Source organism: Pristiophorus japonicus, chromosome 7 (assembly GCF_044704955.1).
Source record: "Pristiophorus japonicus isolate sPriJap1 chromosome 7, sPriJap1.hap1, whole genome shotgun sequence".
NCBI lineage: Eukaryota > Metazoa > Chordata > Chondrichthyes > Pristiophoridae > Pristiophorus > Pristiophorus japonicus.
The window spans coordinates 112144040-112162949 of record NC_091983.1 but is presented as its reverse complement, the minus strand read 5'-3'; the positions used below and the strand labels follow the sequence as shown (position 1 = coordinate 112162949).

The window sequence follows — 18910 nt, the reverse complement described above, 5'->3', positions numbered from 1 at the left end:
TTTTCCATTTGGATTTGTAGCCTACAAATTTACAGACTGCAAGATACAATATATTGTGCAAATTCAATTATACGGTCATTGAACCATCATGGACCAAAATCTGAGCAGCAATGCAGGTCTGAAACGATACATACATGTATAACTTGCATTTCTGTATCCCAAACATACCTTTTGATGAAGTGATAACACCATATGTGGGAAGCTAGCAAACTGAAACAAGACAAAGAAAATGAGCTGACTGGAGAGGTGTTGCCACAGTAACTGACTGGTGCCTCCATCATCAAACTTTTCTTCGGTCTCAGAGCGTTCCATAGCATAAACCACTAAATCCACAAGCTGGTCTTCCAAAACTGGACAACGCTGTTTATGCTGTAAAGTAGACACTTATTACAGTAATGAACATTGAATACACAAGATTGACTACTTATGTAAAAGAAACTTGACAAAGCATGAAATGCTAACCTAAACACACTGCAATGAGATATTTCAGAAAGCACCTAATTTGCATGTAGCGTAAAAAAAAAGATGCCAAGCACTGCAATGATTTCCCCTCCTCCCCAAATCTACATATCCAGAAACACAAGTTTTTTTTTAAAAAAGGCTCAACTTTGGTCAACAAGAAACATAACCACAAGTGTTCTGGTAATCAAATTTGTAAAATAGAATTTTTTCCTGATTTCTTCAGAACCTATATTCTATTACTACCTACATATAAAATTAGCATGCTTTCCATTTGTGATCATGAAACTTAAAAAAAAATTAAAAGCTACAAAGAAAAAAAATTGTACTTTCTTTGAAAGCATGCTTTTGAGCCCTAACAAAAGTACAGCTACTTGGAACACATCTGTTGATGCTACTTTACATATGCAGTGTAACTACTTTTCACAGGTCAACAACAGAACATTTGCTAAACAACTTCTCCATGGCAACTGTAAAAATCTTAGGTGCAAGAATTGCAACGATCACACATTCTGTAGCAGACAGCGACAGACACCACTACATTCTCTACGTATACCAGCATGCAGATCTACTTTATTCTCTAAATGACATCAGTTGCTACCAAGCAGTCAGCATCTCGTTAGTCACAATACAACAGTAAGATTGTAAACATACCTGAGCAATGTTCAAGGTCTAGAGCATTGTAGGATGGGCAGGACAAGACAGGACAGAACAAAAATAAAAGGAAGAAAAAAAGAAAGACATAACAGTGACTATGAGGCCAGCCTCAGGTTGCCCCAGACAGGCCAAGCCCCACAAAAAAACAATGTACAAATTCTAATGTTTGAGGCTGGCCTAATAGCTAAAGCAATGTAAATAAAACTCAAATCATGTATTTCTTTACATTAATTGTAGTTTTTCCCCACAAGATCCTGCATTTACAGTATTTTACCATTCCCATTCACAAGGCAATACAAACTAGAAGATTTCCCTATTTCAAGTAACTCGTAAAATCCATTATAAGATGAACTAATGCTAACTTACAATCTGGCTATTCTTGCTGAACACTCTTGCTTATTTAGCCACAGCAACAGAAAAGAGAAAAAGAACAGTGCAGGCTATATTTAGAAGTCAAGGCCATAGTAAAATACAGGGAAATACAGTACCTGTTTGTTCAGACCTAGCATGTTGCAAACCATATCCCTGGAGTAAGGCTGTTCTAAAACATATCTCAATAGAGCAGTCTGTGGGTCAAAAAGATCCTAAGAGAAATAAAACACATGGATTTGACATTCACAATCTTTTGGAGAGGATTTCTACACCAATAAGCATAATACCCCACCCCAAAAGGGAACAAAAAACATTTACAAATGTGATTTGGAACTTGTTTGGGAAAAGTAATTTAATGTGATGAGGTGGGCACTTCACTGTAAAGTGAAATATCGAATGATACAAACATTTTCGTAGTTTATGCCAATTTTTCAGCTAAAAACAAATTTTCTGTTGTGGCAATTTTGGTGGTGCTACTGACCAGATAAATTTGACCTATTGGAGATACATGGGTGTCCAATTTTAACCACAGGATGCTAATTTAATTTGAATGCTCTGTATTAATTTCAAATTCATCCATAATGGCAGTCGTTTAAAAAATCTGGAGCGTTAATACGAATGCTTCCTTACGACGAGGCACACTGCATGGATTGGGGCTCCATCTTAGTCTCTTTCCCCAGCATTCAGCAAATGAGAGCCCCATAACATCCATCACAAATGCTTCTCATCTGAACTGAACAGAATGGAATTAAACTGGTCCAGACCACTGTCAAAGTCAAATACTGCTATAAAGTTAAAGGATATATGCCTTTCGACTTGATCCTTATAGCGGGTTTGCCAATTCTAGGTTCTCTGGAAGTATGCCCTTTACTAGATCGATCACTTGAAGTTTGCCAATAATGGCTTGCACTGATTTTACACTCAAATCCTTAAAGGGCCCATTAACTGAATATGATTTCATAGGTTGAGATGCAAACAGCATTTAATTAAATCGAATATTTCTCTTCTCACAAAACTCTGCATGATCTAGGGAATTCTAATTTTTAAGAGCTTCAACAGCTCAGCCAAGTGCAACATATTAGACAGTAAAACTGGTGGCTGGTATGCAACGACCACCACACGTTAAAAAAATCCACACAGGCATCTTCCACCCTTCAAGATGTAGTTCGGGATCTGGGATATTAGGTCCTTCATTGAAACACCCGTGAACTCATCTCGGTTTAGCGTGGAAGCAAGTCATTCTCGCTTTGAGGGATTGCCTGTGATGAGACGTGAAACCAACTTACACCTCAGTTACACCAAGTCTTGTATTCTGATCCTCAATTTATTCATTTGGATTTTAATCCTACAAAAGTGGGTTTCAGAAATCTGACGCAAACAACATATACCGTAATTTGGGAGATAGAGAAGTGCAGTTGGATGGAGCACACGAGTTTCTCTGCAATATAAACAGAGGAGCTGGGCGATACACAACTGAAGTGCAAATGGCAGCACTACAAGCAGGAGGGTGAAGTTACAGAATATGTTTACATAGGCAGTTTTCACTGTAAAGGACAGAAATTTATTATGGGAAAAGTTGATGAAGTGCATGTATACACAAGAATTTTAATGTTATATAGATTTTTCTCATGCATAGATGTTAAATTCCTATTATATTAAGAAACTAGAGTCAAGATTTACTAAATATTCACACAAATACTGTCACATCAGGTGAGAAAATATATATATATATTTTAAACAAATCAAGGGTAATTCAGACAAGTGTCAGATAACAATTCCAAAAAGTATACATTTGTAAAGTTGAGATTAATATTAATATTGACTGACACAATTTAGTAATATAACTAAATCAACAATGAAAGGTCATCAACTTGAAATGTCAACTCTGTTTCTCTCTCCACAGATGCTGCCTGACCTGCTGAGTATTTCCAGCATTTTCTGTTTTTTTACCCCAACTATTTTATTGATTGGCCCAGTATCATGAGATCTTGTATTGTGTATTTTCATCTTTGTTACTGATTAATTATGTACAATATGCATTGCATTGAATTATTTTAATGATCATGAAAATACTTGAAAGTTCAGATACTATATTCTAGATTAAATTAAGAAAATAAAAGCCAGTAAATCTCAGGCTATAACAAATCAGTTTGTAGTGTTTCAAAGGGCTATACATATCCTGTATTTTCAGACAGCAGGAGGTAGAGCTAGATGTTAGAAGTATTGATCTATTTTTGAACAAATGAAATTTTGAAGCATCCAAGATTTCTTCTTGCTCTAAACAGATTAAGCTGCTGGCATGACAAAGCCTGACATAGCATTAACTCCCAACCGGCTCACTTTTAAAAAAAAAAGAGGCCAATGAAAAAGATCTATGCCATACTTGTGTTGAATTAATATCTTATTGGCATAGGTTGCACACCTCTGGCATGGTTTGTATTTTTCATTTGACACTTAGCTGCTAGATGTTTTCCTCTTTATCTTCAGTGAAACTATGAAGGAATGTTACCAGTGTCATAATGGAGAAAGGTAGTGTAATATGAAACCTCTAAAAGAAGTTGGGATTTAATGGCAATTACATACACAACAATGGTTGCCGAGAAAACAATTACAAGATTGCAACATAGTATACAAGTTCAAAGGACTTGGAAATAAAATGGCATAGTTCAAGCAGTAATACCACCTGAATCCAAAGATCACTGGGTATGGAATATCATCTATAACAGCTACAAATGGGACTTCTTTTTCTAAATATGTTAAAAATCCTGGTGACTTACCAGTGTTACAGCTCCACATGATGTGCTCTGTGTCATCCACAAGTGCAAATAGTAATTGCTTGTGACTTTAATTAAATACAAGATTCCACATCACAAGAATGTAACCACAAAATTGCCACCTTCAGTTATTTACGGTAATACTGACCAGCTTGTACCTTATAAAATATTTACTGCACCAACCAAGTGAAAGCTCATCTTAAAAAATAATTTCAAACAAATCAGATCCTTCACAATGCATCAAATATAAATAATGCTGTAATAAACAAAATGCCAACATTAAGCATAGTTTATTAAGCATAATTTGCAATCCAATGTCAGTATGCAAATTAAGTGAATATTCTTTAACATTTCAAGGTATATCTATCTCTCAACACACAACATAAATCAATTTTTGGTTTAGTCATTAGAATCATTTTGACACTTCCCATTTCAGTTATACAGTCATACTTAAAAATATTTTTGTTTCTCCTTCTCCATGTACAAAACAATCTCTATCCATCAGTGCTTGATTTAAAAAAAAACAAGAGTAAAATAGGGTTGGGTTCACAAACGTTGGAAATACAGTATCAATTAATTCAACTGATCCTCACAGTTACTCTTTACAAGTACAATATTCAATAGCAGGGGGAGCTGTACATTAATAAACATCTTCTACTTGCTGTTTTAATATCAAAAGCCAGTAAAAAAAAATAGAATACATCAGCTTTTGTTTACAGATGGCAGAACACTCCACCTGTATATAAATAGGCAAGTTCACATACATATGAAAGAGGCAGGTTTATATTGAATGGAGATATCCACAGAAACGTGTCTAGAAACAAGTAAGAAATATATGTTGCTGAACATCTGTAAGCAAATCCCTTTAAATACCTTTTTTGAACCTTCTTTAAAAAATTGTCATTTAACTTAATTAACATTGAACTGATTGTGCCTGAAACAAAAAAAAATTATTTAAAGCAAGAATAAAAGAAAATGCCCACATACATTTTCAAGTTATAATTACAAAGGGACAAGCCACTCTAAAATAGTTTGTTCAGTGGCTCCATTAATCTTCAAAAAAGTTACACGGTTTTGTAAAATGAGTGAAGCTATTACTAGCCTAAGCTTTAGAGATGAATGGGCTAATCTGAATGAAGTCAGGCACACAGGTTTACCTTATCATAAGGCAAGAGTCCTCTCAAAGGAAAACGAAGTGTTGTTGGATCCAGTTTCCAAGAATTACAGATTGCACCGGAGTTATTCACCACTGGCAAAAGACTGCAACGTCCTAGTCATTCAGTGCATGGAAAGAGAAAGAAAAGCAAGCAAGATTACACAAGGCTAAGATTTTAGTCATTTAAAGTGCCACATGATGGGCTTGGCAGCAAAGTTGAAGCCCATGGAATAAAAAGGGACCTGAATACGAAATTGGCTAAATGACAGGAAACAGAGAGTAGTGGTGAATGGTTGTTTTTCGAACTGGAGGCAGATATACAGTGGTGTTTCCCAGGGGTCGGTACTAGGACCATAGCTTTTCTTGATATATATTAAGGATTTAAATTTGGGGGTACAGGACACAATTTCAAAATCTGCAGATGACAAAACTGTGAACTATAGTTAAGAGTGAGGAGGCTAGTGATGGACTTCAAGAGGACATAGACAAGCTGGTGGAATAGGCGGGCACATGGCAGATGAAATTGAACACAGAAAAGTGCGAAGGAAGAATGAGGAGAGGCAATATAATTCTAAAGGGGGTGAATGAACAGAGACCTGGGGGGTACATGTGCATAAATCGTTGAAGGTGGCAGGGCTGGTTGAGAAAGCAGTTAAAAAAGCATACGGGATCCTGGGCATCATATAGAGAGGCAGAGAGTACAAAAGCAAGGAAATTATGATAAATCTTCATAAAACACTAGTTCGGCCTCAACTGGAGTCTTGTGTCCAATTCTGGGCACCGTGTTTTAGGAAGATGTGAAGGCCTTATAGAGGGTGCAGAAAAGATTTACTAGAATGGTTCTAGGGATGAGGGACTTCAGTAACGTGGATTAACTGGAGAAGCTGGGGTTGTTCTCCTTAGAGTAGAGAAGGTCGAGAGGCGATTTGATAGAGATGTTCAAAATCATGAGGGGTCTAGACGGAGTAGAGAGAGAGAAAAACTGCTCCCATTGGCAGAAGGGTCACAGTCTAAGGATAAGGGGTAAGCCATTTAGGACCAAGATGAGGAGAAATTCTTCACTCAGAGAGTTGTTAACCTGTGGAATTCTCTACCGCAGAAAGTTGTTGATACCAGTTCGTTAGATATATTCAAGAGGGAGTTAGATATGGTCCTTACAGCTAAAGGGATCAAGGGGTATGGAGAGAAAGCAGGAAAGGGGTACTAAGATGAATGATTAGCCATGATCTTATTGAATGGTGGTGCAGGCTCAAAGGGCCGAATGACCTACTCCTGCACCTATTTTCTAACCAGAGGACACCGATTTAAGGTGATTGGCAGAAGAACCAAAGGCAACACAAGGAAAAAAATGTTTTATGTAGCAAGTGGTTAGGATCTGGAACACACTGCCTGAAAGGGTGGTGCAGGCAGATTCAATCATGACTTTCAAAAGGGAATTGGATAAGTATCTAAAAAGGAAAAAAAATTGCAGGACTACAAGGAAAGGGCAGGAGAGTGGGACGAGCTGAAGTGTTCTTAGAGAGCCAGCAGGGTCTCAACGGGCCAAATGGCCTCCTTCTGTGATGTAATGATTCTATTTTTATGTTATCCATAAATATATCAATGGTTTTAGTTTGTGCACAATGAAGGAACATATGAACATGTTCAATTCTCAAATTTAGCTGTCAGTCGTTTTTAAAAAACAGTAATCTTAAATGAAGACACTGCATCTCTAATATTTTGTTGAAAACTCTAATGGAATTCAATGTAAACCTAAAAAAAGCAAATGTATGTAACTATGTAGTTAATTGGCAAGAACACGTAAAAAAAAATTGATTTTTGTCAAGTTAGGAACAGTATTTAGCAGCTACAATTTACATTTGTATAGATAGCATCTGTAACATAGAAAAACCTTTCAAAGCAGAGGTGTGACAAATAATGGATGCCATGCTGAAGGAGTGATTATGGCCAGAAGTTTCTCCAGGCAGGCGGGTTGGGGGTAGGGGGCTTCAGAGCTGAGCGGGAAACCTGGGATCTCTCATAGTGGGGATCGAAGGCCTGGGAAGGAAAGCGGAGGCTTTGTGACGGGGGGGCGGATCTCTGATCGCAGGGAATGGCTTAGGCAGGGACCCTGGATCTAGGAGGTAGGTATAAAGCCATTTACCTCCTGGATGCAGCAGTCCCCACCTCGATTTAACTGCCGGGTTTCACAAATTGTGTGAAACCCATCCACGTGCAGTTAAAAACAAAAAGCAGGTGAAAAAAAGACTTCCAGCCTCATTACAATATTTAAATTGACGTTTCGTCCTCTGCGAGCGGGTTGGTCACCCAACCCCCGTTAAAACCGAAAGTGGGTGGGTTGGAAGCGGAATCAGGTCGGGAATCACATTTTTAACAAATTAACTTTGCCGCGCTCCAAATCTACCATTTCATTTTAGGGGAAAATTCCAGCCTTTGAGTTTAGTCAAAGAGATGGGTTTTAAGGTGTGTGGGATTCTTAAGGGACGAGAGGGAGGTGGAGATATTTGTGGAAGGTATTCCAGAGTGTAGGGCCCAGGCAGGTGAAAGTACTGCCGTCAATGGTGGGGCAACGTATATGTGGGCAGAATCATAGGAATGAAATGTTCAGAGTGGGGGTGTCATGAGGTTAGTTATAGAGATAGGGAGCTGCAAAGCCATTAAGGAATTCAAACACAACAATGAGAATTTTAATTTTGAGGCATTGGGAGATCGTTGGCTGTAAAGCACTTTGGGATGTCCTGAAAAGGTGCTGTAAAAATGCAAGGCTTTTTTCTTTTATAGATCAGTGTGCATGGGTGATGGATGAATGGCACTTGCTGTGGGAGAGGATATAAGCAGCAGTTTTGGATGAGTTGGAAATTAATGGCTAATGGAGAATGGGAGGCTAGCCAAAAGTGCATTAGAACAGTCAAATTTGGAGGCACAGTGCAGATGGGCTGAGATAGGGGATGAAAACAGGCCTCCTCAGTAGATGTTTTTTGGGATGGAGAGGTCAGAATCTCAGTTCAGGATTGAATCGGAGACAAAGGTTGTGAACAATCTGGTTCAATCTATGAAACTGCTAAGAGGAGGGAAAATAGGACTTCAAAATGGTAACTGAATTATTCCTATGAACTGTGGTTCCATTATTCCCCACCCTCCATCCTTACTTCAACAGAAGACAAAGATCTTGGCTGAAGATCTCAACGACGCTTTAGAAATTAGAGTCCACCACTCTTAATTTAAACTCCCTCAATTCAAATTATGCAAAAAAAAATTTAAAGCTTTACTTCTTACTTACATTGCTTAATTCAAATTATTAAGCACAAAAAATTACTTTGAATCGTCAGTAGCCTGCATATGGAGATAGATAGATAGTTTTTATTTTTACTCAAATTTAATTTTTTTAGGGGGAGGAGGAACAGAACCGAAGAGATTTCTCTTACTTCTTGTTCAATTTGCAACTCTACCTGCTCAATTCAAAGCAGGGAAAATTTAACCGATGTGATCAAAGTTTTGAAAAGAAAAATACTGGAAATACACAGGTCATCCAACATCTGTAAAGAGAAAAGACAGCTCTGATGGAAAAACTTGCAGAGGCTGAAAGCCATCATTGACAACTCCTCCTACCTCCCCCTAACCCATGACAAACATTTCCATTGCGCAGACTGCTTGCTGGCTTTACGATGGGAAAAACCATGCATGTACGGTATTTTGAATGGGACTCGGCACCCCAAAAAATGATGGGGTCATGGTCAATGTTCCCTACCATTGAACACCAAGCCATCAATAACCTCATCTCCTCTGGCTGGGGGGGAGGGGGGGGCGGCATGGAGAAAGAGAGGGGGGTTGCATCCCTGATGCGCCTGCTCTTTTCTTCTGCCACATCCCTAGCCATTGGAGCCTTCTCCGATTTGCCAGATTTTTGATGCTTCCCTCCCCCTCTGCAACTATTTACATATTCCCTGGGTCTCGGATACATCTTTTATTTCACAAATTTCTCTCATTATTGCCCCCTTGCTTTACACCATCACTACTTCTGGACTCCACCTAATCACTGGACAATCATTTTCTTTTCTTCTTGCTCCCTTTTCCCTGGCTCGGTTTCTTCTTATAAGCTGTTTATTTGTAACAGCTCCCAGTTCTGACGAAACATCAACCTGAAAAGGTAACCCTACTTTCCTCTTCCCACAGATGCTTACCTGCTGAATCTTTCCAGCATTTCAAGCAGGAAAGTGGAGTTGAGGTTGAGGATCAGCCATTATCTTATTGAATGATGGAGCAAGCTCGAGGGCCATATGGCCACTCCTGCTCCTATGGTTTTATGTTTAGTTTTAATTTTAAGCTCAGTTGAAGGGTTAAAACCATAACATTTACTTGTCTTTTTACAGATGCCAATTAATTTGCTGTGCAGTGCTAGAATTTTCTGTTATATTTCAGATTTACAGTTTATTGTTTTTATTTGTAAAGTTTTGGAAAGCTTTGAGAGGGTTGTTGGTGAAATATAACAGCTAAAGAGGAAAATGGATAAACAAAGACAAATTATTGAAGATTATATGGAAAAGCAAGGAAGTGGTACAAGAGTAGATAGCTCTCATTGGAGCTAGCACTAATGAAGGTCCAAACGGCCTCCTTTTGTGCTGACGTTTTATGTTTCTTGTATTGTGTTTGCCTATGCCTATGTATCATTCCTGTATTCAAACAACCATAAGCATCCAACATTACCCAGTCCTATAAAGAGCTTATGTCTGTGTCTATGTCTGGAGCTAAAACATTTACTGTGACATCTATATTTTATGTAAACATTTAAATGCTTAACATAAGTTACCGACAGAACATGAAGAAACACCATGCACAGGGCTCAAGTTTCAGCCCGAGTTGCTCCTAATTTTTTGGAGCAACTAGTTTAGAATGGAGCATCTTAGAAATTGCAATTCTTGGCATTTAGTTTGCTCCAGTTCTAGTGAGTTAGAATAGTTTCATTTTAGAACAGATTTTTTTTCCCCCAAAAGGGGGCGTGTTCAGCCACTTACGCCTGTTTTGCAAGTTTAGGCAACGAAAACTTAGTTCAAACTAACTTAGAATGGAGTAAGTGTAGATTTTTGTACTCTCAGAAAAACCTTGCCTACACTTATAGATCAGGCGTAGGGAACAAGAGATGGGGGGGAGTTTACAAACATTAAACACTTCACTTTTTTCACTTTTACAAATAAAGAGCCATCATCAATAATAAATGATAAATAAATCAATAAATCAATCAGGAGTGGTGGTGGTGGGGGGGGGGGCCCGCCCCCAGCGAGATGCCGGGCGTGCGGTCCCCGACGACAACCGGGGGGAACAAGAGGTAGGGAGGGAGGGGCAGGTGGAGCTGAAAGGGAGGGAGGCCCGAGTCCCGATTTTTCCCGGGGAGCCCATTCAGCCAGGGCTAGGGCCAGCTTGCTTCGGGCCCCTTCCACGCAACCTCGGGGGAGGGGAGCTACTGCACATGCGCGCGCACTGTTTTCAGCGCCAGGACCTGGCTCCGCCCCCTACTCCTTGTGCTGCACCACGCCGAGCACGAAGACGCCCCTGAAGAGACCGGAGAATCACAAGGTAAGTTTTCGGCGCCCTTTTTATTCCAGAAATTCGCCGCCGTTTTTCCAGAGGGTGGATACTTGGGGCCCACAAAGTGGACCTTCGCAAACAGTTTTGATGTACAGTTTCAAGGTGAATTCAAATTAGTAACGAAGTGTTTTAAACTCTTAATTATCTCCGAACTAATCAAGCACATCATAATAAATCAGGCAGTGAGTCATATTCAGTCTTCACTGAAACTTGAACAGATATAACAAATATTTTAAGCAAACATTTAAACTACCAGAGTGTGCCACTTGAGATGTAATGCATTTATTCGTTCAAAGAGAGAGTTTGCACTCTTACCACATATGGAGTTTATTCGTGCAGTAGGTCTAAAGCTGTCCACAAAATCAGATGCCAGGTTGCCTAGTAACTGCAAGAAAAATTCCAAAACAAGACAATTTAAACAGAATAGATGAATAAATATGTTTTGTGTGTTGACGTTTGCAAGAGTTAAAGTCAGTCTGTTAAACGGAAGAGCAACCAGATAATGACAATCATCCAGGTTGCACAGCGAATATGGACTTTTGCATGGGACATCTACATTTCGGCAAAAATATTGGCTCTGGAATTGCGGTGTCCATCTGAAAGGGTGCACAACTTCCAGGTATCCACTTGTGCTTGCGCGAAACCCGGAACTTGCGATCTGTCAATGTATGCCTTGACAGATCATGGGAACCAAAAGTAGAATCAGTATTGCTGGCGTAAAGTTGGGATATTTGCTCAACAATTGCCCACAAAACTCTTCGGGCCTGCTTTCATCAGCACAAGGGTTATTATTAATCTTAAATTAAACATTTTTTTTTAAAAAGGATGCACAAAAACTAAATTAGTTTATGCAAATATTAGCCTGGATTAAGATGTTTAAAATTATTTTTCCAAAAAAATTAAATTTTTATTGTATTTGGTGTTATGAAGGGACTTATGAATAACATTGAAATTCAGAACATTTATATTTATTAGAAATGTGTAAATTGTTGAATTATTTGGGGATTCCCTTCATAAATGACTGCAATGGAATCCGCCTTTGTGATTGAAGGACCAGGCCCACGTGATCACAGAGACGCCTCTGAACCACCTACGTCCCTGGGATCCTTAGGTCTTTACGCAGACGTATGCCTGGAAGCCTGAGGCTGGAACTCTCCGCAGTGTGGACAGCAGCAGTTTGGTGCGAAAATGTTTCGTGGGTCAGAGACATACTCCGGAGGTACACCTCCAACCGCAATTTCTAGGCAAATATTATCGAAGGTGGTTCACAAAGGTTATCTATTCAGTGTGTCATTAACAACATTTGAAATTAAGTACTCGAATTCAGGTCATTCAATTGCATTTCTAAAAAAAAAAACTTACAGCACTTCAAAAGGTTTCCTTTTTAGCAAATATTCCTTTCAAAAATTAACATTTTTATCCCAAGTAGAAGCTTTAAAATCTAGAGATCACTCAAGAACTATGGTATTCTTGCTCATTTTGTAGCTCAGTTCTTTTGAGATGTACTTACACACAGCTGCTTACAATCTTGTTTGTCAATTATTTAATAAATCAATGATTTAAAACTAATGACTTTCCTTTTCATAAAATTAAAAAATCTTGTAAAACATTTTGTATTTCATTCTTCAACCAATTTTAATGCTCAATTGCTACCCTCAGAATTATTGTACTTAACTGAATCCCTTTTGTTCTAGACCAATACATTGGAAAAGTATCTAGCAGAAGATATGCAGAATAATGTTGCAAGGCTTCGCTCCTGGCACAGAGCACTGAGCACTGCCCTGACGAAGATCATCCATTACTTTCCAAGGGATCATTTTCTGGTACCAGCATTTATGTTTAGTACTCATCAGTCATATTAGGCCAACTTTGCCAGGATTTGTGAGATCATTAAGTTAAAGGTTGCCACTGTTATTTAAAGGGGCTTGTTAGGACATGGGAACACATTTAGCAGATGGACAAAGTCTGCCAGGGTAAGACGAATCGGTATTTCACTATACCAAGTAGCAGCAGCATTACAGACGGCTCAAGGCCGAGGTCCAACAAAAAACCCGAGACCAAAAGAACAGGTGGTGGATGGAGAAAGCACAGGAGATACAGCAGCTGGCTGACAGCCATGATATGTGAGGATTCTTCATTGCAGTCAAGGCCACCTACGGTCCAAACACCCAAGGCCCAACCCCACTGCTGGCCAAGAACAGGGAAACACTCATCAAGGACACCGTCCCCTACGGGGCACAATGGACATGATTTTTGCAGCGCGACAGCTGCAGGAAAATGCAGGGAACAACACTAACCCTTATACATGGCCTTCTTCGACCTTACAAAGTCCTTTGACATTGTCAGCCGCGAGGGTCTATGGAGCGTCCTCCTCCATTTCGGATGCCCTCAAATGTTCGTCAGCATCCTCCACCTGATCCACGACGACATGCAGGCCGTGATCCTTACCAACGGATCCATTAGACCCAATCCACATCCGGATCGGGATCAAACAGGGCTGCGTCATCGCCCCAACCCTCTTCTCAATCTTCCTCGCTGCCATGCTCCACCTCACAGTCAACAAGCTCCCTGTGGGAACCTGTTCATCCTTAGCCATCTCTAGACCAGGTCCAAGACCACCCTAACCTCTGTCGTCGAGCTACAGTATGCGGACAATGCCTGCGTCTGTGCACATACAGAGGCTGAACTCCAGGACATAGTCAACGTATTTACTGAGGCGTATGAAAGCTTGGGCCTTACGCTAAACATCCGTAAGACAAAGGTCCTCCACCAGCCTGTCAACGCCGTTCAGCACTGCCCCCCAGTCATCAAGATCCACGGCGCAGCCCTGAACAACGTGGACCATTTCCCATATCTCGGGAGCCTCTCATCAAGAGCAGCAGACAGTGTTGACGAGATTCAACACCGCCTCCAATGCGCCAGTGCAGCCTTCGGCTGCCTGACGAAATGAGTGTTTGAAAAACAGGCCCTCAAAAATGCTATCAAGCTCATGGTCTACAGGACTGTAGTATTACCCGCCCTCCTGTATGGCTCAGAGACATGGACCATGTACAGTAGACACCTCAAGTCATTGGAGAAATACCACCACGATGCCTCCGCAAGATCCAACAAATCCCCTGGGAGGACAGACGCACCAACATTAGCGTACTCGACAAGGCCAACATCCCCAGCATTGAAGCACTGACCACACTTGATCAGCTCCGCTGGGCAGGCCACATCGTTCGCATGCCAGACACGAGACTCCCAAAGCAAGCGCTTTACACGGAACTCCTTCACGGCAAACGAGCCAAAGGTGGGCAGAGGAAACATTACAGGGAAACCCTCAAAGCCTCCCTGAAAAAGTGCAACATCCCCACTGACACCTGGGAGTCCCTGGCCAAAGACCGCCCTAAGTGGAGAAAGTGCATCTGGGAGGGCGCTGAGCACCTCGAGTCTCATCGGCGAGAGCATGCAGAAATCAAGCACGGGCAGCGGAAAGAGCGTTCGGCAAACCAGTCCCACACATCCCTTCCCTCAACGACTATCTGTCCCACCTGTGACAGGGACTTTGGTTCTTGTATTGGACTGTTCAGCCATCTAAGGACTCATTTTAAGAGGGAAAGCAAGTCTTCCTCGATTCCGAGGGACTGCCATGATGATACCAAGTAGATGGGAAAATTATGCATGCCATAAGTTCTCTCTCACCCCGATGAGCCTTAACTGAGGCTGCATACGAAGTGAACAAAAAATAGCTCTTTACAAGTTTCACATGCATTTTATAACTGCAGGACACATTTTATAACTGGTCCTACAAACTGGAACTGTTGTTCCATCATTTAGAGTAATGCCAACAACCTTGCTTCACAATCTACCTGCATGATGCATGTCCATTTACCCACATACAGAAGCTGGGATACAGAGTGGACACTTGGGGTCTCACTCTTTATGCTCTCTTAAAACCCAGCTTCTCATAGCACCCTGCATCATTCCCTCTTTTCTTAGCAAGTACTCGTGCAGGTATATCCACAAGAGTGATTTAGATAGTCATTTTAAGGTGTGCCAACCAGGTGCCACATACAGAGCATGAATGAACAGGAGCAATAATGGTGGAAGAAGAGAAAAACCTGATAGTTGGAGAGCTAGCTTGTGTCCTTCATCACCGCCAGGAAACAAGACAATGGACATCACGGGGCCAGCATTTAAAAGGATATTTTCTACACATCTATGTTTCTTGCTGACAAGCCCAGTTAGAGTATCTCTCATAAATGTCCAAATTGCTGCTGTAGAGACCTTGGTTCCATTCTACAATAAAAAGTTATCTTATCTCGCTTCAATATGCTGAGGATTGGGCAGAGGGCCATTATTCAATACTTCACAGAAAATTGGGGAAATTGCACCTGCACTATGAAACAAAGTGAATTGACAATATTCATATTGAAATGAGGTTCTTACCCATTTTGGGGGAGAACCCTATAGTCTGACCTAGATGATCAGTCAAAGATTATGCAGAGCACACAATGGGTGCAGATGCAGCAAGATCTGCAACAGAGAAGCTGAGCAATATTTGCTCGACTTCCTGCCTTCATTCACTCATTCTGCATCGGCATCACTGACACTGCAGAACATAAGTTATCCTCAAATGTCTTTACTTCTCAGGAAAAGAATAGCAACAGTCTCTTACCCAATGAGACAACTTCCCTTCAGGATAAAGCTTTCTAATCTCAGTAACTGCAAAATATGCTGGTAGCAGACAAGCATTTCTGTCCAAGATATATGCCACAACCTGGAAAGAGTAAAGCAAGGAACAATCACTACATGTATAGAAACAAAAACATTTGTTTATACTAATTCGATTTAGAACCAAAAAAAGCAAATATTTGATTCTTCAGCATAATAGACAGACTAATGAATCAGAATACTGCTTGAAAAAGAATAAGTAATTTATTTATAAAAAAGGTTTCATTTTTTTGTTAACAAAAAAAAAATATTCTTAATTCTACACCTTGGGAAAACTCATTGACCAGGCAAGAAGCTACACTCAAAAGGAAGTGCAGATTGGAGAATCGGTGCTCATATTGTAACTCTATTTCAGACCCATGCTCCCTTTAAGCTCAGCTCCCTGCGAGCAGTGCTGCATTGATGAATTTATATTTTATTATGTTTTCTGGACGAATAAAAGTATCCTTCCATCCATAAAATTTATGATTACTGTGTAAAATGTCAAGCGGCAGGATTTCCAAAAAAAAGCTGTACAACTCTTTTTTTCCTCCCAGCTTAAAAGGAAGCAAAGTACCGGCACAGGTACTAGTAAACTCCATTTTTTTTTTTAAGATTAGCTTTAAAGACTGGAAAAGCTTTACCAGAAACTTACATCTTTGGCTGTTTGTAATTGCTGTACAACAGCAGAGCTGACTGTGTTGGGTATAGTTTGAATCTTCTCTAGAATTGCTTTCAACAGGTCTCTTACACCCTAAAAAAAAGATTAAATTGTACTTTAAAGATGAATACACTGTATTGACATTAAACGTTCCTTAAAGTGCACTAACCCAATGCACCTATAAGTTTTGCCAAATCTGCATTAGCTCAGACTCAGCATTCGCCTCTGAAACTGACCGTAACTTCAGGATTTCGCGCATGTGCAGCTAAATGCGCAAATCCTGAAGTTATGGTTAGTCATTCACTGCTCCACCACAGGCTGCGATGTGGACACCACCCCCACCCCACCCATCAATGGAACTGATGAAAACTTAAGCTTTTTTCTATGTTAATATCGCAGTTAAACACCATTAAATGTTAAGCCTTGTTGGAATAGGTGTAATTGGGATTTTAAAAAACTATTTTTTTTTTCTATTTGTGGAATGTCAAATTTCTACATGATAAAATTACCAGATTAAAAAATATTTTTGTGAAGTTTGCTCATGATATTTCAGTTTCTACCGTGTCCCAATCTTTATTTCAGGAATATTTTTTTTAAGTACAGATAATCAGTGCTTTTCGTTCCCTGGTTTGCTGACTGAGAATTCTTCAATGTGATTTGCTGTTTAGGCAGCTTGATGATCTCACTGCTGCTCTTCGCTGGAGTTCCCCCTTTGACAGCACTGCAATTAATTTCACATTGAGGAAGCTAAAGTTCTCGCTATCGCGAGATCTCGGAGAGCAGCTTTCTTAGAGGTCGCTTCACCGCTGACCTCAAATTCCAGACCATTGTTTTATGTTCTAATGCAACAGCTATAAAAACAGATTATAATTTTTATTCTTACCCAATAAACTTAGAGGTACTATTTCACCAGTTAGTGAAAATAAATAAATCGCACATTTAATCAGCATATTGTATACTATTGCTTCACAAAACTGGCAATTAGAAATTCTCATGTTACTTCGCACAGCCTAGACAACCATGTATGCAGAAGGTGTCTCCAGCTTCAACAACTTGAGCTCCACGTTTCGGAGCTTGAGCCATGGGTGGAGTCAATACGGTGCATCCGTGAGGCTGAGAGCTACGTGGATAGCACCTTTCAGGAACTGGTCATCCCACAGCTTAAAAGCGAGCAGGTACAAGGAAAGTGGGTGACCACCAGATGGAGTAAGAACACTAAGCAGCTAGTGCAGGAGTCCCCCTAGGAGTCCATCTCACTTCCTTACCGATATTCTCTTCTGAGCACCGGTGAGGGCAATGGTGCCTCTGGGTAGTGCAGCCAGAACAGAGTCCAAGGCACCACGGGTGGCTGCACAGGGAGGAGGCACAGAGAATAAGAGCTGCAGTGGTAGGGGATTCAATAGTTAGGGTAATAGAGAGGCGTTTCTGCAGCCGTAGACATGACTCCAGGATGGTATGGTGCCTCCCTGGTGCTAGGATCAAGGATGTCACAGAGTGGACACAGGGCATTCTGGGGGGAGGGGATAGAACGTAAACAGCTAGGGGTCGTGGTCCATATCAGGACCAACGACATAGGTAGAAAGAAGGATGAGGTCCTGCAGGCAGAATTTAGGGAGCTAGGAGAAAAATTAACGGTTAGGACCTCAAAGGTAGTAGTCTCCGGGTTACTACCAGTGCCACATGCTAATGAATATAAGAATAGAAGGATAGAGAGGATGAATGCGTGGCTGGAGAGTTGGTGTAAGAGGAAAGGCTTTAAATTCTTGAGGCATTGGGACTGCTTCTGGGGGAGATGGGACTTGTACAAACCGGACGGTTTGCACCTCAACAGCGTCGGGACCAATATCCACAGGAAGGGTCCACAACCAGCTAGGGAATGGACGACCAGCAGGAAGAGCAGTGCAAGGAAGGTAGTGCAGGGGTCCCCTGCGATCATCCCCCTGCAAAACAGATACACCGCTTTGGGTACTGTTGAGGAGGATGACTCATCAGGGGAGGGCAGCAGCAGCCAAGTTCATTGCACTGTGGCTGGCTCTGCTGCACAGAAGGGTGGGAAAAAAAAAAAAAGTGGGAGAGCTATAGTGATAGGGGACTCTATTGTAAGGGGAATAGATAGGAGTTTCTGCGGCCGCAACCAAGACTCCAGGATGGTATGTTGCCTCCCTGGTGCAAGGGTCAAGGATGTCTCGGAGCGGCTGCAGAGCATTCTGGAGAGGGAGGGTGAACAGCCAGTTGTCGTGGTACATGTAGGTACCAACAATATAGGTAAGAAGCGGGAAGAAGTCCTACAAGCTGAATTTAGGGAGCTAGGAGTTAAATTAAAAAGTAGGACCTCAAAAGGTAGTAATCTCTGGATTGCTACCAGTGCCACGTGCTAATCAGAGTAGAGGGAGCAGGATAGTTAGAATAAATACGTGGCTTGAGCAATGGTGCAAGAGGGAGGGATTCAAATTCCCAGGACATTGGAACCAGTTCTGGGGGAAGTGGGACCTGTACAAAAGGGACGGTCTGCACTTGGGCAGGACTGGAACTGATGTTCTAGGGGTAACATTT

At 40.9% G+C, this 18910-nt stretch overlaps 1 protein-coding gene across 5 annotated transcripts in view; it reads right to left on the bottom strand.

The window, feature by feature from the left end:
- med23 (mediator complex subunit 23) overlaps positions 1-18910 on the bottom strand; it is a 94786-nt gene that overhangs the window by 60776 nt on the left and 15100 nt on the right. For 3 of the 5 annotated variants that reach the window (XM_070885245.1, XM_070885246.1, XM_070885247.1), the window contains exons 6-12: positions 16352-16450; positions 15662-15763; positions 11317-11386; positions 5420-5532; positions 1605-1700; positions 1114-1131; positions 169-369 (exon numbers count right to left, since the gene is read on the bottom strand). In XM_070885245.1, coding sequence (XP_070741346.1) covers positions 169-369; positions 1114-1131; positions 1605-1700; positions 5420-5532; positions 11317-11386; positions 15662-15763; positions 16352-16450 — 699 coding nt within the window. The remainder of the gene's footprint in view (positions 1-168; positions 370-1113; positions 1132-1604; positions 1701-5419; positions 5533-11316; positions 11387-15661; positions 15764-16351; positions 16451-18910) is intronic. The other 2 variants (XM_070885248.1, XM_070885249.1) reach the window with 1 other exon arrangement.